This window comes from Bicyclus anynana, chromosome 3 (genome assembly GCF_947172395.1).
Source record: "Bicyclus anynana chromosome 3, ilBicAnyn1.1, whole genome shotgun sequence".
Classification (NCBI taxonomy): domain Eukaryota; kingdom Metazoa; phylum Arthropoda; class Insecta; order Lepidoptera; family Nymphalidae; genus Bicyclus; species Bicyclus anynana.
This window is the reverse complement of record NC_069085.1, coordinates 17172503-17185799: the sequence shown is the minus strand read 5'-3', so window position 1 is coordinate 17185799 and position 13297 is coordinate 17172503. Positions and strand designations below refer to the sequence as shown.

Below are 13297 nucleotides of genomic sequence, written 5' to 3'. Positions count from 1 at the left end.
ACAATCACAAGCTACACAGCGTCTTCGCCGGCGAAGACGAGGTCCCCGATATCTAACGTCACACGGACGTGGGTTTTCTAACTCACGATCTTGAGGGCATCCGGACTAATTCACTCAGGTCACGGTTATCCCCTCCCGAATGGCCCTCTAAGCCGAGGTCCGAGTCTCATAGGAGAAGCCCTTAGAGAGCCGTTCCGTCCTCTATCTTTATTTCAGCCTTCGGGTCTCATCAGGCGATGCTTCTGCGTTCGCTCAAGCTCCCCGGTGTCGCCGTAGTGGTCTAACATGGAGCCATCGGCACTTACTCAACATGAAAAAAAAATTAAAAAACTGAAATGTAAAAAATAACAGGCAAAACTTGCGTGACAAACACAACGTGCTTTTTTATAATAATGTATAAAACACGCGGTCTTGCCACATTGCGATTTACAACGACATTGCATTTATTTATTAATTATTTTTTACTCTTTTAGATCGCACTATAATTATTTATTTTAAGATCTAGATCAAATACATATTATCTTAGATACATAGATAATATATATAGGTGTCAAAGCATATTATACTATATAGATTAATATACTAGAGTATTTCTTGCGCTCTAAAATAATTTTTAAGGTAATTATGGGTAATAATGTAAAAAAAATTACCTAATCTTTAAATTGTTTTTGTCTATGCTCTTTATTAAAATAAGGTGGGCAAAAAAATAAAAATTGCTTATAGTCTCTGGACAAAATGTTTCCCAATGTTTCCAGTTTCGTTGCTATTTTAGAATAAATCCAATTTCATGCAAATCGCGACTAAAGTAGGCGCAGAGTTCATTTTCATTTGATCGGCTAGATTTTTCAATAACAGCGAAAATCTCGTTCTACTCTGTAACAATTCAGTCAGACTAGTCATTATAGAGAAAAGTTTTGTTTCGAATTCACGTCGAAGACTTTCACCGGATACATCGATAATTAGATTAAACGTTTCAGAGGTTGCGGATCGTCCGCATATCAGTGAAATAAATCTTACAATGTCCCCGTGTGTATGGTCAGTTACTGATATAACTCTGTGAAGTATTATTTAGTACTGTGTGGTTCGTTTAAGTGACAAAGCAAAATCGTCGGCTCCCACTCGCCACTATTATCCCATCCGCGATTACGTTGCGCCGGGAACTGGGCACTCACGTTAGTCGCCGCGGGGACTCCAAAGCGGTAAATACGGAGTCGCAAATCCTGCACCGCATCATTTATCGCCAAGACTTCGGTAAGTTCACTACGGAGTATTTGCGGTCCATTGAAAAAAGGCGTGTTTCGCGAATCGCTGTTTCGAAATTCGGGCGTTTCTCGCGCTGACATTGAAGACCGTCCGATCAGCTGCCGCAGAGTCTTAAAATAGCAATAAAATTCCGAGCCCCTTCTGGCAGCGGGGGCGATCAGCTGATCCGTACAAAGATTTAATTATATCCAATTAGATAATTACTTAGTTGAACGGCGTCGTTCGCCCGCGCTGCGATCAAATCACAGGATTATGCCGACGGAGGCCAACTGATAACGTATCAGCGCGATTGTGCCGTTTATAAAATAATTTGCTGCCTTAGTACAGTTCAGTCACAACTGCATGTTTCTTCCAGATTTGAAAATGGTGCAGCAGGATTTGACTTAGGCGTGAGGGACGGCGGCGACCTGACGGTGATGGGCTCAGTGGTGTGAGCGGACAGACAGTGCTGTGCAGTGTAGTGTAGTGTCGGTCAGTGCAGTGTCGGAGCAGGGATGCCCTCCGTGATGTTGTCCGCAGTGCTAGAAGAGGAGCCCGACTTGTACGAGGCTTTCCCTCCGCATGTCGACCCCTCGGGGATCACCATCCTCACTGATAGCCCCCCAGGTACTTAAATTACATTGATTAGTTTTTATATCACTCACAGAAAAATTTTCATTGAAATGTAGGTACTTGTTCCCCAAAATCAACATTAAAGCATATTATAATTTTTTGATACTAAAGTAATAAATCTAAAAAATTAAGTTACCTCCTTAATGAACTTAAAATACTACTACTATATGTTAATACTATGTGATACTAAAGTTATATAATAAAATTTAATAAATCTTAGTATCCCATCTCAAGTATAAATTGGTTAAATGAAATAAAGTACTATTAATTTTTACACCAATCTGTCATTTGTGTGAGCATCAGTAAGCCTCAATACTCCAATAGAAACCATGGAGATAGAATTAAAAAATATCCAAATTCTTTATTTGAGCTTAATACATTTTTCATACAAATTTAGATTGAAACAGCAATTTGCACTAAAATCTTTAAAATATTTTGTGTTACAACTGCCAGATGAAAGATGGATTAAATCTGACAATCCATAAATTCACCCTTTCATAGAGGCCTATAATCATATTCAAAATACTTGGGTGAATTTTTTGATTAAATAATAACCTGCTTTATCATAAACATAAATAACAGAATTACATAATGCTCGTAAGCTCGCTTAAGTCTTTCTATTTAAAGAATTAGGCAATTTTTCTTCTTTAATTTTTATTCAGAACTGTTACCATTTGCAGTATTGGGATAATCCATAGCCTGTAAACATGCTCATACAGCTTTCAAACATAAACATACAGCTTTCATCTGTTGGGAGGTTTTGGCCGTGGCTAGTTACCACCCTACCGGCAAAGACATACAGCCAAGTGATTATGCGTTCCTGTACAATGTTGTGTAGATACCAAAAGAGGGGTTTTCATCCTCCTCCTAACAGGTTAGCCTGCTTCCATCTTAGATTGCATCATCACTTACCCTTACGTGAGATTGTAGTCAAAGGCTAACTTGTATAATAATAAAATAAAAATAAAGCTCTTTAATAGTGAAAGGATTCTTAAAATCTGTAGGGTTGAATCATAACAAATGAACTTTTTTATAATATTAGTTTAGATAATCCAAGACTTATGTAAACACTTCCTTACTTTGCTATCTATAAGAATTTATTAAATTATCATTCACTATTAAAAGATTGTAGAATTAGTGTGTTTGTCTAAGATAATTTTTCAATTCAATTTTTACATAAGACATTCAAATTACTCATCACACTTGTTATCTTAATTCTATTTAATGTATGAAGACAAGATATGTTATCAATGAGATTTGCTATAAATTCTATAAGATTTCTTATAACATTAAATTGATAGAGAATACAGGATTTTTTTGCCATTATCTGTGAAAAACAGACAAATTCAAGTTACAACATACCCAGATACATCAGAAAATCCACCATAATGTATGTTTCAGTGGACAAAACTGGAGCCTCTTTATATGTTAAGTATACAATGCTCAGTTGTGAAAGTGAAGCTAAGTTTAATTTCATTTAATTTCAATAGGTAACGACTGCCTAAATTTTATCTTGTCAGTAATCCCTTTCTATTTAGACATTTTTTACAGCAAAAGTAGCTGAGTTTTTTTGCCTTAAAATTTCTTATGCAAAAATACTAACATTTCAATGGAAAAATGGGGGGTTGGAGGTAAAAATATTTTACAACCTGTTTGTGTTCCTATCAAAAATACAAAAAAGAACCATTTAAATGTATTAAGGCTATTTAGAGTAGTGTAAACATATACACTGTGACTCAAGATATTTACAGGCTATGGCATCTATCTCAGCCTAAACTATCTTATCATGCAAATGATGATATTTTTATCAACCAATATGTGTAAGATCTTGTCTGTTAGGTCATTTAAATGATGAGATGACAGTTTTCAAGTGCTGGCAACTAATCTACACTGATTATGGTTGGTTTTTCAATATCTACTGTCTTATAATGGAAATTTTATGTGTTGCTTGTGTGTTCATTCTAAATGAGTAGTTAATATTTAAAAATAGAGTAGGTATCAGTAAATTTTTACCGACTTCCAAAAAGGAGGAGGTTCTACGTTCGGCTGTACGTATGTTTTTTTTTTATGTATGTCCAGCGATAATTCCGTCAATTATGGACCGATTTTGAAAATTCTTTTAATACCAAATATTCTCCAAAGGTTCTGTCCTCAAAACTGATACACAGAACATTGCAGAACCAGCTTAATATATAAAAACAATGAGGGGCTGTTCTCACTGGGGAATACACTCAAAAAGCGAAGTTATCATAGAACACATCTGTATAAAGTTATTTTATTGGTCGCACATAAACCCAGAAGAGAAACGAAATAATCTCAATTTAAATAGAAGCTAAAAGTGACACCTTCGATGCATGACACATGTATACGAGCTCTAGCTTTACTATTAGCTGATCTGGCAATGTGTAGGTCAACTATTATTTATTTAGACCTCAATAGCTTTACAGTAAAGGTGTTTGCTCAACACCAATGGTCATGTGTTCTATTTCTGCCTGACTTACATATTAACATTCCAAACACAGATTTTCTGAATAATTTGGGTGTCTTAACATGCTAGGAAGGAGCTAAGTGTAAGATTACCTTTCACCTGGGTTATAACTTATAAGACCAGGGCCTTGGGTCTTTACCATGCAAGTGGTAAATCCATGGAATGCTAAGATATTTATCAATTTTTTTTCTCTTCTGGGTTTATCTTCGATGAGCAAATAACTATAAGCAGATACATTCTATGATTACTTCATATTTCAATTGTATTCCCTTGTGAGAACATCCCCTCATTGCTTTTATATTAATATGTCGAAATAATGTGCTTTCTTTTAAGCCTGCTCTGATATGTTCATTTGTATAAGTCATGAGTCATGTTTTATACTTATGTGAGACACTGTCAATTTGTCACAATAATATGACAAATATTCTTTTTTGCAATGTTGAGATCTGGCCTTTAAAAATATAGCTTTGTCATTATAAATTAACAATAAGCTGTGTATAAAAAATGGCACTATTCAAACACACTAATACCAGAGCAAACACATCCAACGCACAAACAGTCACGCAGACCAAGAAACTTTGTTTTTCCCATCAAGTGTACATCAATAACAACTGTATATTCATGTTTTGTAAATTAACAGAGATGTGTAAAGAGGACATGACTGGCTATTGTCAATTAAGTTATTTTGAATAACACTATTCAAACAAAACCTAAAATTATGTAGACAAGAGTTTTAGTTACACTAATTGTAGTATGTTATATTCATTCATAACTGTATGTAGGTATATTAATTTTAGAAGGCTGCAAAATTTGACATTTTCGTTGTCAATTTTCTTATGCATGTCCTGATGGTTTTTTGGCATTTTCCTCTTTTTCATTCACAAATAAGGACAATGAATTTTCACTAAGTACTGGCGCAATTAACAAATCTAGTTAGTTATAGGCCTCTTTAAAGCATCAGCTTTACACTACCTTCTCTACGACATATAATTGTAATATGAAAAGCTGTTGAGTCAATTGCCAGCTCTTCTCAGCAGCATTTGCCTTTCTAACCATAGGTAGAGTCTCTAAAAATTGTCAAACTTGGTTTTACTAATGTGCTTGTATGAGACAAATATTTTGGATTGCATGGATTGACAGTGCGGTTCCTGGGACTTGTGACCAACAGGTCCAGGGTTAAGAATCAAACATACTTCAGTATGTTGATGTATGATATGAAAGATTTTTTGCAATTAAGATTCTTATAAATTGCTGTCAAGTTTCCAGTAAACCATTACAAAAATCAAAATCACTAAACAAAGTCGTAGGTCTCAGAATTCTCACGCATCGCAATGGCAGCTTTGTTTGTGAAACAAGGAGACATTGTGCGCCGCACTGTCTAAACACATGGAAACAATACGCCACCAACTAACTGACTACTTACGATTTTACGATTTTTTAGAGCTGATAATAAGAGTTCCATCAAAGCCGCTCTAATAGGATCTTACCAAATTAGGCTGGGCAGGGAGAACAACACGAGCGGAGGAGGGGAGTGATGATCGATCGTCAAGGAATTCCTTAAACCTACAGCCTGTAAAGCCGTGATAGCGCAGTGGATATGACCTCTGCCTCCGATTTCAGAGAGGGTTTTAACCGGTCCGGGTCCGCAACTCCAACTTTTCAGTTGTGTGCATTTTAAGAAATTAAATATCTCATGTTTCAAACTGTGAAGGAAAAACATTCAATAGGAAACTTGCATACCAAAGAATTTTCTTAATTCTCTGTGTGTGTGAAGTCTGCTAATCTGAATTGGGTCAGCGTGGTGGACTATTGGTCTAACCCCTCTCATTCTGAAAGGAGACTCGAGCTCAGCAGTGAGCCGAATATGAATTGATAATGATGAATGTATCAACTTGTATGAATACTCCGCTACAAAACCAGCATCCCTCCTTTTTTTGTTCTTTATAAGTTAGCCCTTGACTACCATCTCACCAGATGGTAAATGATGATGCAATCTAAGATGAAAGCGGGCTAACTTGTTAGGAGGAGGATGAAAATCGGCCGAAGTCTCATACTAGCCAGATCTGGACCAATTAAGAAAACTTCAATCGGCCCAGCCGGCGTTCGAACCGAGAACCTCCGTCTTATAAATAAACCGCGCATACTGCGCCACGGAGGCGGTCAAATTAAATCTATAATAATTAATTATATAACTATAGCAAACGCCCCTTGGTTTCGCCCGCGTATTTCCCTTTCGTGTGGGAATGAATACAGAATAACATTTTAGTTTATGACACTCACAAACGACGTGGCTTTCTATTAGTAAAAAAAATCGGTTTTACAGATCCAGAGTTTATCCCCAAACTGATAAACTTTACTTATTTATTATATTATACACACTTACACACAAACTTTCGCCTTTATAATACTAGTGTGATTATCATCATCATCATCATCATATCAGCCGATGGACGTCCACTGCAGGACATAGGCCTTTTGTAGGGACTTCCAAACATCACGATACTGAGCCATCTGCATCCAGCGAATTCCTGCGACTCGCTTGATGTCGTCAGTCCACCTGGTGGGGGGTCGGCCAACACTGCGCTTACTAGTGCGGGGTCGCCATTCCAGCACTTTGGGACCCCAACGTCCATCGGCTCTTCGAACTATGTGCGATTATAGTAGAGCTGATTTAGGGCCACACTGCTGCAAAGCAGGTTAGCGGGATTTATCATTAATTAATATCAGATGTTCATGATAAGAATCGAGACAGATGGCTTACTGTGCTCTCGAGAGGTGTAATAAACCAATTTTTCAACTCTCCTTTTCCCTCTTACTTAGCGTAAAAGTGTGTAAACGCCAATAGTCAAACAGGCGGGTATCGAACCAAAGACGTCGCATTTAAGGCTAATTCTTTAACAGTAAGCCATTGAGGCCTTAATAGAAGATTTATCAGAATAATGATATTATAAATCCACCTTAAAGAGATAAGAAAGACAAGCGATCTGTAGCTGTTATCTATAACTGGGTTCGATTCCCACAACTGGAAAATATTTGTGTGATGAGCATGAGTGTTTTCCAGTGTATTTATACATTATATAAGTATTTATATGTAGTATATAATTGTATATTAATATTATAATATCAACTATCTTAGCACCCATAACACAAGCTACTCTGTATGCTTACTTTGGGCTAAATAGTGATGTGTATTGTTTAAGTATATTTATAAAAAAAAAAAAAACTATGACGGCCGTCTGTGACTTCATGCATAACTTTTTTTTTTTTCGATTTTTTTAAAATATGCTCCACTTTCCTCCCCTTCCGTCATACATTATTTTAGCATTCCGTTTACCCAACGCATGCAACGGAAGTTCTTAAAAAACATACATACAGCCGAACGTAGAACCTCCTCCTTTTTGGAATTCGGTTAAAAAGGAATATTTTTTTTCCCGTTTTTGTTACATTTTTCATTGATACTCCGCTCTTATATGTCGTAGTGTAATGTTATATATCGTTTAGCCTGTGATCTTATGTATCCTGTAGTAAGGCTATCAAAAAGATAAATTGTTTCTACTTAGTATTCAACACAAAACGATTTTTTTCATTTGAAGTAAGTAGTAGTTTCTTAGATTAGCGCGTTCAACCACGCAAACAAACTCTACAGCTTTATAATATTAGTATGGATATGGCTTTTATTATACGTTGACATACAGCCCGCAATAAAGATCCATTGATAAGAGGACCAATGCTGAGATGAGAAATATTTGTCGTTGCTGATAACAATCAGTGTAACCTAGATCGCGTTGAATATAATAACAAGAGAGAATGATAACAGTGATTAATATGAAAGAAATATTTACTTAGATATCTATGAGTATGTAGTAGATGCTAATCAGGGGCCTAAGCCAAGTGGCACGCCGATTATCATTCTACAAACGCTAACGCTTCGAAAACTAACAAAATGTATCGCAATGACAGATGCGATCGACAACTTGATCACGTGACCTGTCGATAGTGAATGTCAATGTCATACATTTTTTAATTTTCGAAGCGTTGGCGTTTGTAGAAAGAGAATTGACGTGTGACTTTGGCTATAGGCTTAGGCATTCATACGACAAAAACACAGACCTATTACCATAGGGCCTCGCTAGACGCTACCTCTCTGTCAAAAGTATATGATCGTGATTTTGTTGGCCTCCGTGGCGTGGTGGATTTACAATACGGAGGTCCTAGGTTCGTTCTCCGGCTGGACCGATTGAGGTTTTCTTAATTGGTCTAGGTCTGGTTGGTGGAAAGCTTCGGCCGTGGCTAGCTACCACCCTACCGGCAAAGACGTACCGCCAAGCGGTTTAGCGTTCCGGTACGATGTCGCGTAGAAACCGAAAGGTGTGTGGATTTTCATCCTCCTCCTAACAAGTTAGCCCGCTTCATCACTTACCATTAGGGGTGAGATTGTAGTCAAGGGCTAACGTGTAAAGAATAAAAAATAACCGTGTTTATACTAACTGATAACTATACTAATATTATCAAGCTGAAGAGTTTGTTTGTTTGTTTGTTTGTTTGTTTGTTTGTTTGAACGCTCTAATCTCAGGAACTACTGGTCCGATTTGAAAAATTATTTCAGTGTTAGATAGCCCATTTATCGAGGAAGGCTATAGGCGATATATTATCTCCGTATTCCTAAGGGAACGGAACCACGCGGGTGAAACCGCGCGGCGTCTGCTAGTACACTATATGATGATACACTACACGCAGCGAAATATGCATCCCGCGTATACTTACAAAATTAAACTGCCCTTGAAATTGTTCGAAGCTTCCATGCCTGCCATTTCCGATCAGTTACGAAGCTTCCGTATGTGACACATATGCTAAAGTCGCCGCTATGTACTACAACACAAAGACATTTAAATATCATATCGTGTATGTGATCATGGATATGTAAAAGGCTTGTTTTATTGTTTTTCCCTCTGAGAATGTAATATCATTTGGACGATACTGAACATAACAAACCCAATATAAGTCCTATTAACTCTACATTTTATACTGTTAAGTCAAAGATTTTATACTGTTAGATATGTCACTAGCGCGTCGAAATAGAAGCAAACAAAGGTAGCTTTCATTTAGTCGCATAGTAAACAACAAAAGTTATTTTAACAAATAATACGTATATATTGCCTACAATGTCGAGTTGTGTGTTCAGGAAGTGTATAAACTGTATATACATAGGAAAATAAACGCACCTGATGGGTGATTCACTAAATTTATGTCTTTCAAATGATAGAGTCAACCCAACATGTTTGATATTACTTACCCTACCTTACCTTATCAACCGATAGACGTCCACTGCTGGACATAGGCCTCTTGCATGGACCTCCAAGCACAACGGTCTCGAGCCGCCAGCATCCAGTGGCTCCCTGCAACCCGCTCGATAACCTCGGTCCACCTAGTGGGGGGTCGACCAACACTGCGCTTTCCGGTGCGGGGTCGCCTTTCCAGCACCTTTTGACCCCAACGTCCATCGGCTCTTCGAACCATGTGGCCTGCCCATTGCCACTTCAGTTTCAGAAACTGAAGTTGATATTACTTAAAATTATTATTTTTCGTTTTCCGAATGAGTAACTTCATTTAGTGATGAAAGCACTGTGGGAACAACCCCACAAATGGTTTAAATCATCACCTCATCAGACACTTTATGCCCTTGAAACAGACTAGTAGATATAGATAACCTCATGTGCATTTGTTTTGGGTAAATTGGAATAATATTGCAATACATTTTGTGACACGGTTATGAGCTGTGACATTTCGTGCGTAATAGGAAATTTCAGTTTACATTAAAAGCATGAATGTTACTTTAATTATCTTAATTATGATAAAAGTCGTGATCAATTTCCTGTTTCTAAAATGTTATGAGATTTGGTCGCTGACTATTACTGTCTGCCCTCATAAGAATGCTCAAAGTCACTCAGCCGACGATGGAGCGAGATATGCTTGGAGTTTCTCTGCGAGATCGGATCGTGGAATTTGCGGTCCCAAGGTCCTGGAATGGCGACCCAGCACCGGAAAGCGCAGGGTTGGTCGACCCCCTACTATTCATCAAGCGGATGGCGCAATTTGGGATCCCAACGTTCATCAGCACTTCGTACTATGTACCCAGTCCTTATTTACTGAGCTATATCGGTGATTTGTGATTCGATCATATAGATATACTCCGAACATAGACATTCTGGCTTTGAAACTTATGAGGCTTATTGTTCGTTATCAACCCATATTCGACTCACTGCTGAGCTCGAGTCTCCTCTCAGAATGAGAGGGGTTAGACCAATAGTCCACCACGCTGGCCCAATGCGGCAGACTTCACACACGCAGAGAATTAAGAAAATTCTCTGGTATGGAGGTTTCGTCACGATGTTCTTAAAATGCACACAACTGAAAAGTTGGAGGTGCATTCCCCGGACCGGATTCAAACTCACACCCTCCGGAATCGGAGGCAGAGGTCATATCCACAGGGCTATCGCGACTCTCCCTATTGTGAGCTAACTAGTATTCGCTTACTCTAAAAATAATTTGTGGGCAGGGGTCAATGAGCTTTCGCTAACTAATACTAATATAGTAAATGCAAATAGTATTAGACCATTGATACACTAATCGTCCAGTTACACAATACCGATGTAAAACATATAACTAAAAGACATTAAAATTCTTTTCTCTTTTACTTTGTGATGTAACTTTGCTCTGCAGATTACAACTATTAGACCGGTAGCTAATTTGATACAATTAACTTTCACGTGAAATTAATATTTGTACGAAGTCCATTTGCTATGACAGGTATAAACTACCCATAAAATTTTTCCGTACAATGACTTTCTCTTGATTTAGTAGCTGTTTGGCGCATGGGAATGATTTGCAATGGAAATGTACTGGATTCGTTTTTCAGATCGAGTCATTTTAGGATTTTATATTTTCTAAATAATTTCAGCCGCCATATTCACTATTTTGGTCTTTATTATTAACCTATTAAAATAAAGATCAAATCAATTGACAAAATGTCATTTACTTACTGTGAGATATCCACCAGTAAGCATCTGATGACATTTTTACACAGAATCTCAATTTCTTATGTATGTCAACTAACAAACGTCAAAGTTACTGAATAAGCCTGCAGGTCTGCTGGCCTATTCTATAACTTTAGAGTAACCTTACTGGACATACACGAAAATTACCAACTAACTATTGTTAATAATTCTCAAGTCACGTGATTTCGTATTCACTATTAATTTATAGCTCTAAGTAGTTTGAAAAAATCAACGGCAAATTAACAAAGTGTTTTTCAGATAGCATGAGTACGGGGACAATTTGTTTCACTCTTGAAAGTTTGCCGCGATTCACTATAAAGTAAGTATTAAGAACGCCTTATGGCACCTGTCACCGTACCCATGCTATCTGAAAAACACTATAACATGAATAAACTGAACAGTTGCTCTATTCCGATATTAATACTTTACTATATTTAATAGCGCTTAGATCATTATTATATCTAGTATGCAGATAAAACAGTATCCGGTTGCTTCCAAGCGTACTCGTTATGGGTGTAATTGAAATAATTTCTTGCAAAATGTGCGCGCGCGCACGTGCTGTCCAATAACAAGACGGGCAGTTCGGTGGGGGAGTCGCGCCACCTGGCGAGAGGTTGAATGAAACCGCCGATATTACCTAATACATATTTAGTATACCCCGCAGTATACTTCAAAAGAAGGCTCAGTCACACAGCGGGCGATGGAACGAGCTATGCTAGGAGTATCTTGATCTCTGTGTGGTCGAATCAGAAATGAGGAGATCCGCAGAAGAACCAAAGTCACCGACACAGCTCAATGTGTCGCGAAGCTGAAGTGGCAATTGACGGGGCACGTAGTTCGTAGAGCCGATGGAAGTTGGGGTCCTAATGTGCTGGAATGGCGACCCCGCACTAGTAAGCGCAGTGTTGGTAGGACCCAAAAAACGAAGTTTTTGAAAACATACCGTGTATTCTGAATTTCCATCTACACGAAAATTATATGTTGAAGTAAACAACAAATGAGTTCGGGCGCTATGAAATTATGAGATTAATGAACAAAGGGCCGTTACATGGATTGCGGGCGATAAAATATTTTATTATAATTATTATCAGTAACTCTGTGGAACCGCTCACATTCGGTTCGTGCTGGTTATAGATATAACGTTAATATTATTTTTAATCTTAAATAAATACTAATAAGAACGTTATTTAGCTTTACAGTGAAGAGATAACTCCTCCATGGCAAGAGTGAATAGGCATCCTAGCACTCTCCCACTAAAGACCACCTAACTGGTTTAAACATTCGTAAATTGTAGTCAAGCCTATCTTGTATAAAAAATAGGGAGACATATTTATTATTATCAACCCATATTCGGCTCACTGCTGAAGACGAGTCTCCACACGTCCTCAACAGTGAGCGGAATATGGGTCTCGGAATGAGAGGGGTTAGGACAACACTCCATATTTTTTTAGGGTTTTGACATATGAGGCTTAATATCCACGCCTCATGTTGATGGCGACGAAACGATGCCTATACAACGTGTTAATACATACATTCGTACATAGATACACTGTAAAGTGTTGCACTGTGTCACCCGCGTAGTACCCGTTCCCTTGAGAATAAGAGGATAAAACTACCCTATGACACTCACAGATAACGTGGCTTTCTGTTGGTAAAAGATTCTTCAAAATCGATCCAGTATATCCAGAGATGACCCTCAAAACTTCACAAACGTTACCGCTTTATAGTATAGATGGTTTTCCACGCCTATGCGTGGTCCGTTTACTAGGTATAATAAAAAATCATGAATTTTCTTCTGCGATTGGGTAAAAATAGCGGTTTGAGGCTATCAGGCTTTACCGCTTTAGCTATTCGATGTCGTTGGATGGTAATATGCTAA

General features: G+C 37.8%; 1 protein-coding gene across 7 annotated transcripts in view; it reads left to right on the top strand.

Moving 5' to 3' along the window:
- The first annotated feature begins 747 nt into the window (after positions 1-747).
- LOC112048889 (GTPase-activating protein skywalker) overlaps positions 748-13297 on the top strand; it is a 113074-nt gene continuing 100524 nt past the window's right edge. For 3 of the 7 annotated variants that reach the window (XM_052891369.1, XM_024086581.2, XM_024086586.2), the window contains exons 1-2: positions 750-1251; positions 1619-1869. In XM_052891369.1, the coding sequence (XP_052747329.1) occupies positions 1758-1869 (112 nt within the window). In that variant the 5' untranslated portion in view covers positions 750-1251; positions 1619-1757. Of the gene's footprint in view, positions 1252-1618; positions 1870-13297 lie in introns of all 7 variants that reach the window. The other 4 variants (XM_052891370.1, XM_024086588.2, XM_052891372.1 and 1 more) reach the window with 3 other exon arrangements.